At 33.4% G+C, this 22,027-nt stretch overlaps 1 protein-coding gene across 1 annotated transcript; it reads left to right on the top strand.

Annotated features, from left to right (window-relative positions):
• The first annotated feature begins 8,315 nt into the window (after window positions 1-8,315).
• LOC108329085 (uncharacterized) lies at window positions 8,316-21,280 on the top strand. Its single transcript, XM_017563088.2, has 12 exons — window positions 8,316-8,465; window positions 8,556-8,770; window positions 9,494-9,753; window positions 11,290-11,443; window positions 11,698-11,807; window positions 11,901-11,988; window positions 14,755-15,087; window positions 15,156-15,230; window positions 16,352-16,869; window positions 17,383-17,491; window positions 17,584-17,763; window positions 20,778-21,280. The coding sequence occupies exons 2-12, from the start codon at window positions 8,603-8,605 to the stop codon at window positions 20,952-20,954; spliced, it is 2,172 nt and encodes a 723-aa protein (XP_017418577.1). The 5' UTR covers window positions 8,316-8,465; window positions 8,556-8,602; the 3' UTR covers window positions 20,955-21,280.
• The last annotated feature ends 747 nt before the right edge of the window (window positions 21,281-22,027 follow it).

The raw sequence follows: 22,027 nt of genomic DNA, 5'->3' as shown, positions 1-22,027 counted from the left end.
AAGTTGAATTTGTATTGTTGTATCTTTCAAATAAATCTATAGATAAAGTCATCATTTTTTGTTGTACGTGTTTATTTTTTTATATTGACTTTATTTTTTTCAATAATTTTTCTTATTTGATATTATTAGTATTACCTGCTATATTATATTATATTATTCTTGAAATATTATAATACCACAACTATTTTCAACCTAAAACAAGATGTATTGTACTAAACTCTTCAATTGTATGAATCACTTTTGTGTACAAGACAGACAACATGTAATAACATAACTCTTGACAAACTAGTTTATAGCAATTTCTTATCTATATATGGATGAATTGGATGTATAATAGTGAATTATTTGGTACATGAAATAAAACACAATGCGAGATGTCAACGCTTGAATAATCCCGTTTCATAATTAAGCATATTTTTTTCAAACAAAAATAAAATAAGAACTTTTTCTTTTGAAATATATCACTATTATTTACTTAGAAAAGGTGGCATATGATAGATATGGCGAAGTGGGATGTTACTTGCCATTGTTGGTCATAATCATCATGGTGAACCTTACCACCACGATTAGTTGCGAGTCAAGAAGCCAAAAGATCTTTGATATTGATGGCCTTTGTGTGGGCAATTCCATCATTCTATTATTAATGCAAATTTGTTAGATTTTTAAATTGATTGGAAGTTTGTTTCATGTCAAGCAATTATTGTTTAGTGATTCTTTAAGTTTTTTATGTTTGGATTTCAAAAGTTCTATAATAATGGAAATGTTTAAGAAACCTTTACAAATTTTTAGAATGGTTGACTTCGAGTAATTAATTAAGGGGATTAATCCTATTTATTAAATGTGATGAAAAAAATGTCAACTCTTCTAATGATAAAGAATGTATTAGGTCCAATGTTAAAGACTCATTTGTGATATTACGGGTAACTCATTCACTGCTCTTTCTCAAAATATTTGTTTTAGATGATTCACAATTTCTCAATAACATCAATCTATTTTAGAGTGAAAGATATATAACTAAATCTTTAGTGGATTTTATTTTCCTTAATATTTTCCTTAATGTTGGTTGAGGCTAATAAATTTAGAAATAAAAATTATATACACTCAAACACACTTTCTTACATATACTTTTAATATTATTAATTATAGAAGTATAATAAGTTTTGCTTATTATTTTATAATTCTCAATTATAACTTTACAAAGTTTTAAGGATACGTTCGGTTTTTGCAAAATAAAGGTTTTTAATTTTGATCCTTATATTTTTTTTAATATATTTTATATTTTCTGAAATTTAATTACTATTTTTTCCAGTATTATTATATGAAATCCTTTAGTTATTTATATGCTACTAAACATCTCAAGTGGAACTACTAGTGTTCATTTTATTTAGGTTTTTTAAAATAAATGTTAAGGAGCAATGTAATAATTTAAAATTTTAGAAAAATAAATATAAAAAGTATTTTATAGAGACTAAAATAAATAAAATTTTATTTTACAAAAGCTAATCGCTTCAAAATTTAAAGGGGTAGCAAATAAAATAAAATAAATTATAAAGTAGTATATGTATAGTGTAGTAGGCTACTAGTAATTGAGTTATTTTGGAAGTTGAAACGATTAGTACCAATTCTTTTTGTCCGGGTCAGTATTTTAGGTCCACCGTTTATCTCAAAATTTAGGTTTTTACTTCATGCACCCCTTATATTCCTCCTGCACCCCATTTTTAAAAACTGCCCAAAATTTTATGCATTTGGATTTTAATTTCTTCAACCTTCAAAAGTTCTATTGTTTTGCTACTCTCCATTGGTGCCTTGTGAACACTTGCTTTGGACATTACATTTTAGCGAAAAATAGTATTGGATGCGGTAAATATTAGAAGATTAGAAGGATTTTGCCAATTAGAAAAGTGTTTCCAAACTTAAAATTTATATGGAATAACTCAAAGCTTATGGAAGCATGTATTTATGGTGAGCCAAATTTACAACATATCAAAATCCATGTAAAAATAAGAAAAAGTAACAAAAAAAAGATATATATCACCTTTGAAAAAAAAATATAAAAAAAATAAATACAAAAAATAAATACAATAAGGAATTGTCATTTAAAGTCTTTCAAAATGGCAACCAAAGCAAGAGAAGAATGACATTCTCAATCCTTTGACATAATTTATAAAAGTATTTATATATTCTTCAAAAGTGACTTGTAAGAGAGGTTATGTACTTAATTTATAAGTTTATGTGTCATAACCAAAAGAACAAAGAGTTATTAAAAGATTACAAGATATGGAAATAAGGAAGAGAAATTCTAATTTTGAATATAAAACTAAAGTTAATTATTACACATCACTAATTATGTTCAACATTTAATTAATTACTAATCTTGATTAACATTTGGATGGTTCTTTGAATTTAGAAGACATATATGCGATTACTTAAGTAGAAGTTCCTTAATTTAAGAAAGGGACGTGTGAAGTAATTACAACCTTCACATGTATTTAAAAGTGACATGTGAAAATTAAAAGTTTTTCATTTATCGCTTGAATAAACTAAATTCACATGCACTTGAAAGTGACATGTGAAAGTAAAAACTCTTTATGTGTATCTCAAATAAATTAAATTTACTCCATGCACTAAAAAATAACTTGTCCGGGTAGTTACAATTATCATATGTGCTTGAAAGTGTTTTTTTATGTTTATAACCATTTACTATTGTAATTATAAAGTATTATAGATATCCACTAGTGTTCTTAGAATAATTTTTATTATCCAGTATTTCTTAATATCTAAAATTTGTAGGTTTGGTGTTCACTAGAACTTGAAGCAAGTACATCGAAGTTGTATGTTAAACTTATGCAATAGTTACAATACCATGAACAAAGTAATAACCTTGCATCATTACAGAAGATTTTTTATGTGAAAGGGCATTCATTTAATGACACCTTATATAAAAAGTTGTAAAGTATGACTAAGTCAATTGTGTTGATGTTGATAGTGAACATTATTTTTGTATACTTAGATCTACTCACAGTCTACCATGTACCTATAATGAGCTAATTAGAAATGTACTTGATGATATATCACTAGATTTACAACTTGTTATGTGGAGTAAACTTAAATTGTCTAAGATATCATCATGTGAGTCGTCATTTTAGTTGTCTATACAACCAAATTTTTAACACTATTTTGAATCATTTTATAGGGGTTGACATTGTTAGTAAAGTCACATATTTGAATTGCATTTGCATATATGATATCATTATGTGTCCTAGTATATAAGGATAATGCTAAAGGAAAATATAAAGAAAAACTCAAGTTAATATAACTACATAACCTAGAAAACATAAACCATCATATTTTGAACATGTGAATGTTATCCATTATATACTTTTACTTGAAAGTCAAGCAAACAAATATTAACAAAATGGAACATCAATTATGAATGTAATATGTGCACTCTGACCAACAATAATGAACTATCACTAGTGCAAAAAGGACTTTAGACGTCTGTTATTTTGGGCTTTTAACGTCTGATCTCTGTCCGACGTCTATATGGGTGACGTTAATGAGACGTCGGACCTATATAGGTCTGACGTCTCTATAGACGTAGGACCTATATAGGTCTGACGTCTCTATAGACGTCGGACATATATAGGTCCGACGTCTATATAGATGTCCGATCCATACAGGTTAGACGTCTCTAAGGTTGCTCCTGACTCATGGTGATTCGAGTTTACAACTTTATATTTTAGTTGAAGAGAATGTATTGTACATTTTTTTTATTGGATGGTTTTAAAAACGTAGTGGAGGGAATTGGAGGAGTACAAAACGCAAGAAATTGCCGCCATAGAACGCCGCCTAAAGACACGAGAATAACTGCACCAAAACCCAACGAAAACGCATTTTAATCGGTTCAAATGAAAGATAATGCATCAAAGAGTGATGTAATCGGAGTAAAATTAATTTAAAACGGTGCAAAAGTGAGAAAACGAACCTGAAAAGCGTAACCCGTAGAGAGAAAACGTGACGAAGATGATGAACAATGAGTGCGTGTAACGGTTGTCTCGCGTTCACGGTGTTTTAATGCCAAAATTTAGACGTCGGTTCCCCCAATTAACAGACGTCTAAAGTGCTTTAGAAGTCGGAGTGGCGGGATCAGACGTCTAAACGGAGTCAAAAAGTGACTTTTTAAATTTCTGGATTTAGGGTTTAGACGTTGGCCCCCCCAACTAACAGACGTCTAAAGTGCTTTAGAAGTCGGAGTGGCAGGATCAGACGTCTAAACGGAGTAAAAAAGTGACTTTTTAAATTTCTGGATTAGGGTTTAGACGTCGGCCCCTCCAACTAACAGACGTCTAAAGTGCTTTAGAAGTCGGAGTGGCGGGATCAGACGTCTAAACGGAGTCAAAAAGTGACTTTTTAAATTTCTGGATTTAGGGTTTAGACGTCGGTCCCCCCAACTAACAGACGTCTAAAGTGCATTAGAAGTCAGAGTGGCGGGATCAGACGTCTAAACGGAGTAAAAAAGTGACTTTTTAAATTTTTGGATTTAGGGTTTAAACGTCAGTTCCCCCAATTAACAGACGTCTAAAGTGCTTCAGAAGTCGGAGTGGCGGGATCAGACGTCTAAATGGAGTCAAAAAATGACTTTTTAAATTTTCGGGTTTAGGGTTTAGACGTCGGTTCCCCCAATTAACAGACGTCTAAAGTGCTTCAGAAGTCGGTTCCCTCCATAACAGACGTCTAAATAGAATAATTTTTTTTTTTAACTTTTTCGTTTAGTTTTTGCGTCTATTCGGGGGAGCCGACGTATATGAGTATTTAGACGTCGGGCCCTTACATAACCGACGTCTAAATAGTTGTTTTATTTACGAAAAATACCACCGATCATTTTTTACGTTGGATATTCGAGGGTCAGACGTCTAAAGGGTGATGTTAAAGGTCTTTTTTACACTAGTGTATGGTGACTTAAAGATGCTTGGAATGAAAAGATAAAACAACAAAGTATATATATATATATATATATATATATATATATATATATATATATATATATATATATATATATATATATATATATATATATATGTCGAAGTGGTTGTTGAAGGAGAGGGGGATTGAATGAGATACAAGAAGTAAAAGTCCAAAAGTTGCATCGAACCTTATTAGGTTACTACTTCATGCACCCTTTTTTTTTCTTATTGCATCTCCACAAAACCTAATATATAGTTTTTAACCCTCGTTAAAATTATATTAAAAACCTAAATGATATATCCATCATCTTTTCTTCCTTTCTAATGTCGTAGTGACTTGTACCTCTAGCCTCCATCTTGAAATACCCAATCTAGAATGTATGAAAAATATGTTCCCGAAATGATAAATGCGAAAGATGTTTTCAAATCAAATTTATTCTTTTGGATTGAGTGTTCATCCCCCCCTTTGCATCTTCATCTTCTTCATTCATTTCTCAACATAGGTAGCACTTCCAAAGAAGGCATTAGGGTACACAAATTTGGAAAAATTGAGGGCATGATTTTAATGGTGAACACTTAGATGAAGATCAGAAAGCTGAACCACCCAAACCATAAAATCAAGACCCTCTTTGATGTTTTAATTATTACATGTGGGTTTTGTTTTTCAACATGCGTAACTACATCTCACTCCATATTCAACCTTGAAGCGTTGCTTGGTGTGCAATTGTACCTCTCCTTCTTTGTTGCACCTATTTTCATAATAAAACTTATCGAGTGTTGCAAAAATGAAGAGAAGATTATTGCGTGAAAGAGTTAGTGTGAGATTATGCACAACCCATAAGTAATTGCCCATTCTTCTTCTCGTTGCTATAATTCTATGCAACATTTGTGTAGCCGAAAGCAATAATAAAAACATAAAAAAGGACCCCAATTTTGTGACCTGGGTAGTTCAACTTTTTGATCTTCATTTAAGTGTTCACCATTAAAATCGTGCTCTCAATTAGCCAAATTTGTGTACCCTATTGTCTTCTTTGGAGGTATTGCCTATGGTGAGGAATGAACGAAGAAGATGAAGATACAAAGATGAAGATACAAAAGTTGGGGTAGACACTCAATTTGAAAGAAGAAATTTGATTTGAAAACATCTTTCGCATTTACTATTTCACAAAGATATTTTTTATACATTCCGGATCGGGTGTTTTCCAAAACACTCATTTTGATTTTTTTTTCATATTCCCAAATACCTATTTTTTTTAAAAAAATTCTTAAATTTAGAAATAATTTCTAGAACAGTTAGATTATAAAAAAAATTTCAAAATAAATGTTAAAAAAGATATTTTTATTTTTAGAAATACTTTTCAAACCTCCAATCTAAAATATATATATATATATTTATTTTATATTTTGTAGATTAAATATCTCGAAAGCATTTTCCTAATTGAGAAATACCTTGTAGAACATTCATTTCAGAAAATATTAAAAATAAGGAGGCACAAATTTTTTTTATTATAACTAATGGAGGGTAATTTAAGGATTATAACTTTTATGGGGGTACAGGACGAAAAAAGTGGATGGAGGAAGAAGTACCCGCCTTACTATTACCCATAACGAGCCCAATATGAGCTCCCCCGTTGGGGCCACGGGCGAAATTCAGCGTGGACGAAAGGAAAACCATCCAGTGAGTCGCAACTACACAAGCAATGCGACTGGTAGGTAGTTCCACTGCAGCATCGTTTTTATACATTATTAATATTATGAATTGAATTGAAAAGAAGAATATCTATAAGCCCGCTTCGTGATCTACAATTAATTCTGTTGCAGAATGTATGTGCCCAATTCTTGAGATGGTAAACAATTTCTCTCTCTCACGTTTCCATTGTTTTCTAGTCGCCTTTTCCACGAATACATACGTGCTTTATGCAGATTCTCGATTTTCTTCATCTCATATGTTTTTTTTTTCAATTTCTATTATTCTCGCATGATTACTTGTGCAAGCATATTGGGCGAAGGTACCTTAGGGTTTTTTATCTTCTTCGTTTACTGATATTCCCGGTGTGAAAATCTATGGGATTGTAGAAATCTGAATTAAGCTATTATTATTAGCGGTGGTGGTTTAATAAGTAAATGTAAGTTTCTTTGAAACTTCGAAATACGAATACGTTTATAATTTGGTTTTGCTTTGGTTTTTTGGTAGGGTACAGATGATTGTCGTTTAATTTCGGCTTATGTAGATTTTGCACTGCTGTCGACATGAAGGAGAAGAAGAATACCGCTTCTACTCTCAAGCGTATTTTAGTGAATTGTGCATCTGAGGTTTGATTTTGTTTTACGTAGATCAAGCCAGAAATGTGCTTTTGGTTTTGGGTTAGATGATGAAATATTGGGTGTAGAACCTTTTCGTTACATAATTTAGGTGGTTAGACTCCTATACAGAATAACTTCTACAATTTGTTTGTACGTTCGATAAATGGCTGGCTTGATTTTATTTTTCCAATTGCAAGAAGTACCGAGTTTAATTTATTAGTTTGATAAACGCTTTAAAAGCGCAATTATCATTTAGGTCAGGTAGTTAGAAAAGAGATAGACTGGGTTGTATTATAGGTACTTTCCTACTCTCTTCTTGTCTTCTCCGTACTATCTTCTGATGGTTGGACACAAACACAAACATTGATTTGGTTAAGACCTCATCTAATAGGCAAAAGCATATGGGAGCTGTGTTGCAGTGAAGGTTCCAGACATTGAACGTGATATGTGTGTGAACGAATTTCTGGCACTAAAGAGTTGTATGCAGAATATGGTATTGCATTCTACAATTGGCATTGCAGTTATTATGTTCTTTCTTACATTTTAATTAAAAAAAAATAGCTTATATGCTTTTCTCTTTTAGCAATATTCTTGGAAAGACTGAAGATAAACAGTTTTGCACACTTCATTTAGGGCCTGTTTGTTTGAGTTTTTATAATCAAAAGGCTTGTTTAATGAAAACATAGGATTGACAGATTGTATTAGTTATGTAATTTTTTTGAATAAATAAAAAAGTGAAACCTCAAAAATGTTACTCTTAGTGTTTTTTATGAGAAGTTAAGGATAGTAGCTTCTGAAAAAAATGCTCTTAAGCAAAGCTGTGTCATACGATCACTATCTTTAAACTTAAACAATCATACCCTTAAATGGATCATGACTTTTGAGAGTCAGAGCTGCTTCTGATTATACTTTTTTTGCTCTCCTGGTTCTGTTGCTGAAACCGTTTTGTTGTTTCTACGTATAATTGTTACCATTCTTTTGACATTTCTAATAAATTTCTCATGTTTCAAAATATTCCTCCAAACAGCTAAAAAAGAAGGTTTAAGTGAAAGCCCATTTAATTCCTTGTTCTGAGGGCTGCTGAAAAAGCAAACTTTAAGAGGAAGTCCTACAACTTGTTGACAAATAGAAGTTTTTGTGGAAGAAGTTCTCAATCGTAACTTTAAGAGGAAGTCCTACAACTTGTTGCTGGCAAAGGTTTAACTTTCTGCACTTTTGTCTCCTGTTAATCATATATTTACCTTTTACTATCGAGTTTAAATAAAAAAAATTGGAGTTTTGCTGCAGTTGTTATTTTTCATCCGCTACACATTGTGTTAACAACGGAACATAACATGTCTGGAAAAGCATCAACTTCAAAGCCTAATATAGGTCTGAGTGGATCTGATGGTCTTTCACACGCTTACATTCATTATCCACCACTTCGGTGCAATGTTCCTGGATCTAGTGGATTATTTTATGATGATGGAAATAAGTTGGTACTCTCTCCAACAGTTGACCAGGTAATATGATACCAGTTATGTTAGTTATAAATCTAAGATAGCAATACTGCCTCCAGAAAAAAAATGGTGTGGCAGGATGGACACTATTTTAATACAATATAAATAATTTATACTGCCCATGGAAATAAATTACAAAAAAATCCCAAAATTAAAGAAATTCATGATAAATAATAAGCACATAATCATCATCAATCTAGGAGAAGATAGAAATGAAGTCAAAAAATGAAAGAAAACAGTAAAATTACAATTATATAAAAATTTGTAGATTGTGATTTAGGAAATTGACTGGAAGAAGCAAGAATGGAACAAATGGAAAAAAGTGGTTTGGTTAAGTGTGAAAGGGCATTTATCAAACTGGAGGTAATTTTTTGTTGACTAGTCAACAAAAGGTTTTCAAATCTTTCTATGTTTCTGAAGCAAAAAGTGCATTACAAAATGGGGGTTGAAATCACAACTTTAATCCAAAAAGAAAAATTAAATAGTTTCTCAGTGGTAAAAATTGGTTTATAATGCCATGGCAGCTTAGGGCTGCTTGGCTTTACTACGCCACTATTCCATGTTATTTACTACTATGTTGTGATATGCTTCGTACATTTAAGGTTTAGCGAATATAAGACGAGTTGTATATCCAGATTTTTGAATTGTTTCAAAATGGTAATTCATTTTTCTATTTTTGTATTCGATCACATGATCACACTGTCTGCATGTGTTTGTATCATTTAGGTCTTTTCATGGAAAGTTGGTCTCTTTGACCCTCTAATTGATCAAACCGCTGACTCAATAAGTGAAGGCCCTATTATAGCTATTCGATATTCTTTAGACACAAAGGTAATAGCAATCCAGCGATCAAACCATGAGATGCAGTTTTGGGATAGAGAGACTGGGGGTACTTTTAGCCATAAGTGCAGGCCAGAATCAGAAAGTATACTTGGGTTTTTTTGGACAGATAGTCAACAGTGTGATATTGTTCTTGTTAAGACAAGGTATGGTTAGCTTATTTATTCATCTATTCTTTGTTGATCTGATATGCATCTACATTTTACATATTCTGATTGTTAAATTAAGAAGAAACCCAACAAATGCTAGTAATAGTGCTTCCTAGCCGGAGATTTGCAATCCTACAATATCTTGAAAATTTAGAGGATAATTAATCTATTTGGATTTTTTGAGGTTTGTGAGAAGCTTCATTGGATCAATCATTTTTATAAACGTATTTGAATTACTGAATGGAATAAGAGACTTGAATTATTTTAGTCTTAGTGAATTATTTATTCTGTCGTCTATTTCAGATCGTTATGATTTGGTTGCCCTACCCTTCAGATGTCTGTCACTAGAACCTGCTAACATGTTAGCTGAGCAATGGAATAATGCTAAAAGGAAGTTGTTGACAGGATTAGTGACAACACAGATCATGGAGGATGGTACCACGTTGGTACCATATTTAGAATTGAGAAACAAAGAAAGAATATAATGAATTCTGTGAGTTGGATATACACATAAGTGTTCTTATTTATAGTGAAGAAGAGATATAATAATAATAAGGAACAAAATCAATATCTAATAATGAGAAATATTTGATAAGAAATTTTCCTATCATATCATATCTCCCTATTTAGTGTAATTAAATCATATTAACATAATCAACTTCTATCTCTAATACCCCACCTCAAGTTGGAGCATATGCATAAAATGAAACAAACTTGCTACAAATGTTATCAACACAAGTCTGCTTTAGAGACTTAGAAACATATTAGTTAGTTGGTTGCCAAAAGTTGACGAAGTTAATAATGACAAAGCTATTAGATGTTTCCCAAGCATGACTTTCTCTTTGTCAAAATAACCATCAATCATCAATATGTTTCGTCATCTAAAATCATATCTTTACCACTCCTTCTCAAACTGAAACATGAGTCAAACTTGTTAAAAATGGTCAAAGGGCACGATGACTGCTTGACATGGCGGTTGCTGGAAAGTAAAAAACAGTTAGAGAACATGACAACGATTGGAAAGCAAAAATGCTCAAAGAACAGTGGCTACCGGAAAGAAAAAAATCTTAGAGCACATGCTGCTGTTGGTGAGTCTACATTTAAATTGTGAGATTCTAATGTGGGATCTACAAGTCCTTACACCTGCCAAACATAACTATATTTTTTAGACTAAATCTAGCACTGTTATTATTAATCAATATCGAAGCTTTTCACCATGTCTCTTAGCTGCAAAAAGGTGACTTGAGTTGGTGACGCTACTGTTGTAGTGTTTGTCAGAGACTAGATAAAGGGCTAGTGCAGCCAACCCACATAGGCAACAAGGCATGTTATGATCCAATTTTTTGGAATGTGACTTGACCCACATTAGAATTATGAGGTTCTAGTCTGGGGTTTAAATGTCGTCGGGCTTTCCAACAATAGCTAGCTTTTCTATGTGATTTTCCAAGTATTCTTTTATCAATATTTCTCTTTCCCATATGTTTTTATTTCCATTTTGTTATGTATATACTGACTTAAAAACTTCCTAAACAGTGGTCTAGACTTGTATGCTTATAATTCAGAGTCAAAATCACTGCAACTGGTGCAAACAAAGAAACTGAATGTGAGTTGGTATGTTTACACCCATGAAAGTCGATTGGTTCTTCTTGCTTCTGGCATGCAGTGCAAGACATTCCATGGCTTTCAGGTGAGAGTTTGTATTGCTTGCTTCTTTTTCTTGTAATTGTTAGATCAGAAAGATATTTAACATGAAGAATAGTATTTTATTTATTTTTTTCAAAATAAGGCTAAATATCATTATTTTTATAGAAAAGAGTGGCATGTGTCAATGCAGCATCTGTAATGGTGCTTGTTGTGACTCATGAGTATTAATTTAGAATATCAACTGATACAGCTCCTGTGCTATTTCTTTTTTGGCTAATACAGCAATGCCTTTCTTAGATTTCGTCTGCAGATATTGTTCGTTTGCCAAGATTTGAGATGGTTATGGCCAAATCTGAGGCAAATAATAAGCCTGTTTTAGCAGCTGAAGATGTCTTTATTGTCACTGTGTATGTATAAGTTATTTACTTCATCGAACTTATACCTTTATAATTAGGAAAGCTTCCTATTTAACGTTTTATGTCTTTAACAATCAACCACAGTTATGGTAGGATATACTGCTTACAAGTTGATAGAGTTGCTATGCTGCTCCATTCTTATCGGCTATATCGTGATGCAGTAATACAGCAGGTTGGTTTTTCTCGAATTCTGAATGATTTATTATTTCAGTTCACTCAATTTCTTGTTTGCTTAACAATCTGGAAAGCTTTTCTAACCAAGTTGAATTAAGTAATAAAGTGGTTGTTCCCACATGGATTAGATTCAAATACTGAATAAAGATGCATTGCATTGAGTGATTCCAAAAATAGAACAGAACAAAGAATGCAAAAGCAGAGCTCAAAGCACAAGTCTGAAGATCAAAATTGATGTAACAATGATGAACTGCAGCTAGGGTTCAATTCCTCTCTGCTTTTCTCTTGAGTAATTAAATTCAGCTTTCGATCCAATTGACTATCAACCAATTCAGGTCCAAATTTGCTACTTTAGGCTGAATTCAATTCCTTGAAATTTAACCCTTTGTGCTACCGAAACCCTTTTTCTTTAGCTATTCCCAATTCTCAACCAAAGCTAGAATTAAACATTAGTTTGTATTTTTGAAGATCTCATCATTTATCAAGTCCTGTTTGTAGACTCCAACAGCATGAATCTTATCCAAATAATCAACCATAGAGTCTTGACTTCGAGGAGCAACAACATTGAAAAGTTCGTGACAAACACCATAAAGACATTGGGTATCATTGGTGTATAATAATTTTGTCTAATCCTAGACTTCTAGAAAAGTTTTTGTAGGCACGAAACATTTGTTTTAAAGAAGAGTGAATGGTATTCTTGAGAACCATGCATAACTGAGCATCAATTCTCTTCCAATGAGGAAATTCACTTGGTGTAATATTAGTCACCCTTTGAGTAAGGTGATCAAGAAATCCTTGACTCTCAAGCCAAGTTTAATGTCTGACACCCAAGTTGCATTGTTAGTGTCATCTAACTTATCAATGGACAAGTTCACATTGACGTAATTAGTATAGACTGACAGGTTAGACACAGTGGTGGAACAAGAGGAATTGGAAGAGACAACAGAAGAAGCCATGGAGGAGGGAGAGAACAAATCGTAAATGTCAGGAGTTGATCTCCCACGTGATTAAAGTTTGGGTGTAAAGCACAAATGATCATCACCATAAAATATTTGTCAAGTTTCTTCTTGATTTCCTCCAAAAGATTTGACTTGCAAGAACATCTTTAGTTCTTCCGTAGTTGATTGGACTTCAATCACGAAGGACATGATATCATGGTTAGCCATTTTGACAGATGCAAGCTTGTTTGTAGAATCATAAAGACGTTGGATATCATTGGCATAGATGTTTAGAGCTTTCTTCCAAAAGGAGGTAGCATGTTTTGAAAGCTCAAATCAAAAGTCTTGGTTTCGTGGATTGCCACAACAGGGCACACAGGTGGAAATTCGCTTGTTTCCATTGTTCAGTTTTTTCAACACAGACATGCTTCCATCTTGTTCAAGGTGGTCATGATGTCCTTGGCCTATGAACCACATTTCAACAAATGCAGCCCATGATAGATAATTTTGTCCATTTAGCTTCTTGGAAGTAATGCAAGGACTTCAAGAGAATGAAATAGCATTTCCCGTAGCCATTGTTGACCAAGGAGACGAAAATAGCAAGGAACCAACGAGGAGCGAAAGCAGCAAGGAAAAACAAAAGCCCTAGGGTCACTTCCACAAGGTTGACTTCAAACCTTGTTGGAACGAAGCTTGGAAGGGCAAATCAGAGACAACAAGGTCCGGCAACATTGACGACAATGGTGCGATGAAGTTGTGGCAAGTGGAAGGCGGTGCATGGACATCACGCGCTTGGTAGCGGCAGACTTAGGTTGAGTGCATGGTAGCATGTGGATGAGAATTAGCCTTCAGCATCGGCAGGGTTGGTTGTCGCTTAGAGAGGCACTCCAGATCTAGTGGTCGCGGGCGAAAACTGTGGTGGCCGGCAACAATGGACTGTGGTGGATGGTGAATAACGGCGAAAAATGTGCCGGAGATGACGAAGACAGTTAGAGCGGGATCGACCTACTTTGATACCAACTTTAGATTAAAAGCAAAGAAATATATTTTGGAGGGCTTCAGAGGTCCCTCTTATAATATTCTATTTATTATGAAAAGCTTATACAAGAGTACAAGAAAGATTAAGGAACTACACTAGACACCTAGGTGCAGAACAAGGTACGACTATAGGTACAACTAATAAATTATCTAGCACAGTATACCCTACTTAGGCTTAATGATGATACATAGATGTAATTATTCTAACAAGAAGCAACTTTGGATGTTTAAAGTTTAAATTTGCACATTACATGGTTCTAGATGTTCAAACAAACTTCTAGGCATTTTAACACACTAGACAGCAAGAAAATTTCAACTATCTCCTTTCAATGCTCATGTTTTCATGCTCCAAAATGAGTGGAAAATCTCTTCGATTCTTCCTCATTTAGCCTCTCCAAGTAGTCCTACAATGAATATAAAAAATAAAAAACAAAGATTGAATTTTCAAAGATTTTAAGGAGGAAGGTTACCACACATAAATATCTCAGCATATGCAAGACATAATACACATTGATTTTCTTACAATTTTCTATGGGCTACTCATCAATACAAGAATACAACCATGTATATACTAATTTACTTTCTAATCTAAGCAATTATAACTATGTTAAACACTTGCCATATAGTAATAGAGTAAAGGCATTTTAACTAGTTACACAAATAAGATATGATATGACCATATGGGGTATGTAATTTTATCCTAGAGCTTGTATGAAAGTAGTATTTATGTAATTTTCCATTGAACTATGGACTTGAAAAAATTGGACTGATGTCAATAGTATATGCAGGGCTCTTTTCCAATTTATTCCAACAGGATTGCCGTGAGTGTGGTCGACAATGTACTTCTTATTCATCAAGTTGATGCAAAGGTTGTTATACTTTATGATCTCTTTGCAGATTCTAGAGCACCAATATCTGCACCACTTCCTCTATTATTAAGGGGATTCCCCAGATCCAGCACTTCATCTCAATCTAGTGGCAGAGAAAGTGAGAGTTCTGACAGTAATATTTTGAGTAATCATGCAGCAGTTACATACTCCAATGCATGGACTTTCCTAGTGCCTGACCTTGTGTGTGATGTGGCCAATAAGTTATTGTGGAAGTTCAATTTAGACATAGAGGTCAGTTATCTGCATATATTTCAATACTGAAATTAGGTGCTTTTTTTCATGAATAATTTATCTTGCAGGCAATTTCTGCCAGTAGCTCAGAGGTCCCATCTGTATTAGAGTTCCTGCAGCGGCGGAGGTTGGAAGCTAACAAGGTATCTTTCTCCCGGCCTAGTCATACCAATGCATCTAATTGATTAATTCTTGTGGGTTCAATAATGAAGCAGTTTCTATTGGTAATTTCTTTTTAATTCAATACACAAGATGATTTTCTTGTAATTAGTTTGTAACTGGACTTGTGCCCACAAATGTGTATTGAAAACTTTATTTGTTGGAGCTGCCATTACAGTTCCAGTAGTTAGCTTAATTCGTGTTGATTGAGATCCTAAAATAAACTTAGCTTATCAAATTTGGCAAGTTTTATTACCCTGCTGGATGATAACCTCTCACTTCTAGATGTTACACTAAGAATGGAAGTTACTAAGCTAAAAAGTGTCATGTTTTTTTTTTCACACACCCTGGCTTTAACCTACTTTGTACAATAAAGTTTCTGATATCACTTGCCACTCTCAGTTGTCCTTTGGCATAGATTTATGCATTAACTTCTTTTTATGCATCCCAGCTTTAGCATAATGAATGCAATAAACTTATCCTCTTTTTTTTTTTTTTTTTTTTAATTTAAATGGTTTGCTAGGTTTAACAAGTTTGAGTCCTTGAAATAAAGTTAGCTGTGACTTCATGCTTTTTTGCTCAAGTCATTTAGTTAGGGGACTTTTGCACCTTATTATTGTCCCTCTGTGCAACATGAGAACTAAAGTGCATTGAATGGACATTTAACAGTGGATTGATATCATCTACCCTATGAAAAGAATGATTTTTATTTTAATGTCAAGAAAAGCTATACTGGTTTTCAATTATGGAAGTAAGGTGTTACATAGCTGTATTCAGGATTGTTAAATATAATTATTCTAAACTTTTTTTATTGGGAATTGGAAGCACCTTGCAATTTTCATGCTAGACGTGGGAATACTGAATTCCTTTTATCCTTTATTTATAAATGTATATCAGTGGAACTCTGGAATGTGATTATGGGGGGAAGAAAGCTAATCTGAATTGGCTCCTTAAGAAAATGATTTTGTACACATATTTCCTGGAATGTCATTTTGTCAACAACAAAAAAAATAGGCTATTAACAGTATTCTCATCTTATTTGTCTGTTTGAAAGTTTGAAATAATTAATTTTTACACAAAATGTCCCCTCGTCTATTGTTTTCAGGCTAAGCAATTGTGCTTGGGTATTACACGTACGCTCATTCTAGAGCACAGGCCTGTGCCCGTGGTTTCCAAGGCTGTAAATGTACTAGTCAGCTCATACTCCCATTCAATTAAAACTGGTAACTATCTTAAGAGACTGAAACCAGAAAAGACATCAACTTCTGTTGATCAAAATACTGGCGCTGAGGTATCTGCTATCGAAAGAGATTTAATTGGAAAATCAATCATTCATGAGTCTATGGAAAGAGTCAACAGTGGATCTCTTAATAAAGCTTCAACTGTTTCAAGTTTGGATTCTGATGATGAGTCTCAGTCTGCACATCCAAAACACAATTCAAAGGATGCCCACAGTGCTTATGTTATGCAACCATCTCTTCAATCTGGGCAAGAGGAATCCCAACTTACTACCGCAGCAATTTCACCAGATGAGATGTACAGCTTTGTCTTTTCTCCTGTTGATGAAGAGATGGTTGGAGACCCTTCTTACTTGGTTGCTATCATTATTGAGTTCCTTCACAGGTATGCTATTGTTATTGAGTTAGTGTGAAAAAAATGAGAAAGGAATTTTCTGAATGTGCTGAAATATCTTTTCTGCTTTGCAGATTGATTTATTTAACTAGAATGATTACTAAGATGATAAAAAACAACTACTCTGTTATCAAGAGAATACTTCTTACATCACAACTTCCTGACGAATATTGAATTATGCTAAACAATTACTGAACTATCTAGAAAGATAATAAACGATAAATGCTGCTAGATTCTAATGATTTTTGTTTGGTCCACTGTCCTTATATCATAATTTGTAAGTAAATAAGGCAAGTCCAGAAAATTCTGAAAACTAACAATTGCCATTAGCCAGCCATGGACTTGATATAAGGATGTTATGTAAACATATACTTGGTCGGTTGTATTGTACCAGGTGTTCACTTTAAATGATGTACATTCTTGTGCTTTTTATGCTATATTTTTCTTGATCTAGAAAATTTTGCTTCCACTACTTTGAATCTTCGCTTTTTATTTTTGTTACAGTGCAAATTCAGAAAAGATACGTGTACTCCCAAATGTGTATGTATTAATTATTCAGCTTCTGGCTCGCAATGAACGTTATGCAGAGCTCGGGTTGTTTGTCTTAAACAAGGTTAGAAAGTTCTGTATAAGTGTAAAGGTTGGAAGCCTTTTTATGTTCATTATGATTTGTTTGATTCTAAGACGTGTCTCTTTTGGTTGCAGATTCTGGAGCCATCTAAGGAAGTCGCACTTCAACTCCTAGAGTCTGGTCGCCAGAATGCTCAGACTAGGAAGCTTGGTCTTGATATGCTGAGACAATTAGGTTTACATCATGATTATGTTTTGCTGCTTGTGCAGGATGGATACTACCTTGAAGCCTTAAGATATGCACGGAAAAACAGGGTAACTTCTTACTGTGCCGACTCCTGGTATAGGAAGTAGTCATTATATAGTATTTTAAATAGCAAAGAGATCCGGGAGATAATGGAAAACTGGGAACTCTCGTGTTGCAATTTTGATACTTGTATGGATTGTTGCTACAGAAAACAGCTATCCCTATATGATAGGTTATTATTTCCCAACATCTGGAGATAGATAGTCCTTTGCTGAAAATAAAGTATAGGTGTTACACTGTTTTCAAAATCCATTAACGGTAGGGTTTAGGTGCCTCCAGATAGAAATCTAGTACACATCACCTAGTACTATAGAAAACAGCTATCCCTATATGATAGGTTATTATTTCCAACATCTGGAGTAGATTGTTGCTATAGAAAACAGCTATCCCCTATATGATAGGTTATTATTTTCCAACATCTGGAGATAGATAGTCCTTTACTGAAAATAAAGTATAGGTGTTATTCTGTTTTCAAAATCCATTAACGGTTTGGTTTAGGTGCCTCCAGATAGAAATCTTGTACACATCACCTAGTGCTTCACCCTGAACAGACACACATGATGGCGGGCAAAGGATGCCATCTTGAAAGAGAGCCTGGATCCCTATGCCATAAAAAGCTACAACTCACTATATTTGGTAGGTTTTTATGGAAAGGAAACCCCACCAGTCGATCAGGCTTCATCAATCACCTTGATTTTGGGTTCCTTTGTGGCAAGTGGGTCAAGGAAGTCTAAGCCTCTTAATATAAATCAATAAGACCACATCTCCTCCATAGACCTGATTTTGTTTCTCACTAAATGCCCTTTCGTCCACATTCTAAACAAACTCGGAAATTTGACCCCCCACACTTGACCTGTCAACCTGCAGAAGCTGCCTCCCTGTAACCCTTAACCTGTTAAACAGGAAGCTTGTATTGCTAGTCCGCCCATATATAAATTGCATTAGGATACACTTAATGAGAGAGCAAGTTTCCCAGAAATTCCTGCCAGATCTTGTATATGAACCTCATCCTGGGATTTGAAGAAAACATCACCTCCAGGCTACTTAGGTTAAAGCCCCGTGTATTCCTTGTAGAATGTTCCTCCAAACTCTCATCCCCTATGTTCCAAGAACGGAAGCCAACATTCATTGCAAATTCAGATGGATAAATATATGATGTACTCTTTCTACTTTTCAGAGTACTCCATGACTGCATTTGCCTGCATGGGCATGTCTAGTTATTTCCACACCTCAGTAGTGTAAAGTGACCCATCCCAACACACTTAATACGTTGTTTGGAAGGACTAAAGTTTGTGAGGTTTTCCTGAGGAGAGACACCAGGGAAGATTCAGTACGAGTGAGTCGTGAACACACTCATATAAGAGACCAAAGCACCACTTTCAACCCAAAACCTTAAAGTATTAAGTTTATGGGTACTTCTACTTATATATTAGTCTTACTCATTTCTACCCAATGGAAGACTTCCAACTCACCTTGAATTCCTAACAATCTTCCCCTCAAGTTTAAGTGTGAGTCCAGTCCACATTGGAATACCTGTGTCTCAAGCACGAGTATCGTAGTGGTGATCATCTTTTGTACCGTCATTCTACAATGGGACACTCTCTCCTAAAATAAGGAATCCATAAACTTTAGGTTCTTCATCTACTTTATACTGCACTCATCCAAGCTGTCACCTGGATAAATCATCGCTCTAATACAACTGAGGCTTTTTCGAGAGGGGACACCAAGGAGATTCGTCACCAATGAGTTGTGAATAGGTCCATATAAGAGATTATGACGTCACTTTTAATCTAAAACCTTAATACATTGACTTATGGGTCTTTCTACTTATATACTAGTCATCTTACTCATTTTTATCTAATATGAAACTTTTAACTCATCTTGAATTCCTAACAAAGTTAGAAAAAGCAAAATAAAGAAATAAACTGCTAAAAAGGAGTGCCTTTTGATTTGTTTGTTAGAGAGAAAGTGAAAGGAAAATGAAGATAAATTTAAATTCTAAAATAGTTTTTTTCACCTACTCTCTCATCAATTTAAATACTGAGTTGAAGTGATTGAACCACGTCAATTTCTTTGGGACGGATTATATTTCTATAAGATGGTATCGCGTATAGATATTGTTATTTATTTCATTGAAACCTCGCCGACCAACTTTTTATGGTCATAGACAGGGTGTTGAAGTTGTTGGTATGGTTAGGGAAATATCGTTGCTGATAGATACTTTGGAAATCAGTAAAGTAGATGTTTTGATTATAGGTGTTTAAATAAACTTGTTCCAATGTGCCGGCCAAAAAATCCGCAGAACAGAGTGAATTGCTTTCCCCACCTCGTTAACCTATAAGTTAGGCAATTGCTTTCCCCAGCTCGTCAAATTTCTTCTCCCACCCCATCAAATCCTTCCTGAAATTGCTTTCCATAAAAGGAGGGTAATGTTTGACTTCGGCAAAAAAAAATTCCGGAATTGTTTAGAGTTCCAGAAATGATGGGGTCCAGAAAATAATTGGCTATAATTTATTGTTAGCTCGTATTTTAAAATAGTAATTATATTTAGAAAAATTAAAAGTAATATTGGTTTATTAGGACATACACACGTTATAATTTTTATATCAAATTATCTAATCTAAAAATGAAAATTAGTTTAATTAAATGACTGGAATTTTAAAAGTACATTTTTATTTTGGATGTAATTTTATTTTTAAATAAGTTAAAATGATCTATTGATCTGACATTGGGTTGGGCTGTGCTGTCACTTTTTAATTCCTGGATCTGTCAGGCCAGACTGCCAGTCCTAATGTTATTCTGTGAGCTTTCACTAAAGAAAGACTACTTAGTTTTTAAGTAATTGATATATCTTGCACTTATTATGCTTATTTCCATTAATAGTAAATGGTTGGTTTCCGGTTCCAGCTGATGTACAAAATCTAATATCAAACTACTTCTAGTATGGTTATGTTGTGATTGAACATATAATAAGGAAACAAGTATCGCAATGTTTGTGTTTATGATTTTGTTTAATTTTCAGGTGGATAGCATCCGGCCCTCATTGTTCTTAGAAGCAGCATTTGTTTCCAACGACTCTCAACATCTTGCTGCGGTTCTAAGGTTCTTTACAGATTTCCTTCCTGGCTTCAAAAACACCTCGGACCATAATAGATACTGCCGTATACTGAATGAAATGAACTCATCCATAACTGTTTGAGAAGTAAAAGAATAGTTGAAATTGGTTCATTATCATTATCATTGGGTATCCTTGTTCAACCTTAGGAATATCTGGCTATGACGTCTGATTTCTTAGATACGAAATATATTTGGTAATGGTTTCATGTTGTATGTTAAATAAATGTCTCCCTAGTTAGACTAGCTGTAGTAGATATTTTGGTTGAGTTTTGCGACTGAATTGCATAACTGTTCAATACATTACATACACTTTGGGAGGGAAAGGAACAGAGTAATGAATTTTTTTGTTCTCGGAAAGATGCTAAAATTTCCAAATGGATATGAATATCATCATTTTTATGTAATTAATTCCAAGTATTTAATTTATATTAAGATGCCAAAGCAAACTTAATATTGTAGCATGCTAACTTTTTGTTTTGTTTTTGCTATCCGTTTGTATTATTCTAGTTCTCTTAACATTTTAATGTCTAAGTGTTGGTATTTTCTGTAAGTTTAATTTCATTAATAACACAAACCATTATGTTCTCTACTTGCCAAAGAATCACCGGTGTCACAAAGGTGACTTGAACAAGTTTTCCGATAAAAAGTAGTCAGTAATGAAAAATATTAATATTCTGTAACAATATATCCTAACAAAAACTAGGAAACCATAAGTAAAAAAACTAAAAATTCAAATGTTATCTAATGCAGTTTGATTTAGTTTAAAATTTTATTATTAAAAGTATACAAGTTCTTTCCACTGATCTTAAAAATATATTAAACAAATTACATTTGTCAAACAAAATATATATGTGCACATGGAAGAGTGAGAAGGATGTTTTCTAACTCTAACGTGAAAATTATAACTAATAATTCCTTCTTTATTTAAGTAGTATTAGTATATTTATATCATTATATAAAAAATACAATTTTTTATAATTATCTTCTGTCATTTTTTATTCGACAACCTTATTAAAAAAAAATAGTCTTATTATTTGATAAAGCGCTCAACTTTTACAAGTATTTAAAAATAATAACAAACAAATTAACCCTAAAATGTTGAAGAAAGAGAAACATACATTACAACAGTGTTAAATAATGTTGTTATGATTGCAT

This window comes from Vigna angularis, chromosome 2 (assembly GCF_016808095.1).
Source record: "Vigna angularis cultivar LongXiaoDou No.4 chromosome 2, ASM1680809v1, whole genome shotgun sequence".
Lineage (NCBI taxonomy): Eukaryota > Viridiplantae > Streptophyta > Magnoliopsida > Fabales > Fabaceae > Vigna > Vigna angularis.
This window is presented reverse-complemented; position numbering and strand designations above follow the sequence as displayed.

Excerpts from the sequence above, each read along its gene's own strand:
- LOC108329085 (XM_017563088.2), top strand. The coding sequence starts at position 8,603 with ATGTCTGGAAAAGCATCAACTTCAAAGCCTAATATAGGTCTGAGTGGA. Across the intron at positions 17,492-17,583 it reads GGTTGTTTGTCTTAAACAAG|ATTCTGGAGCCATCTAAGGA; the intron begins GTTAGAAAGTTC and ends TTTTGGTTGCAG. Across the intron at positions 17,764-20,777 it reads GATATGCACGGAAAAACAGG|GTGGATAGCATCCGGCCCTC; the intron begins GTAACTTCTTAC and ends TTTAATTTTCAG.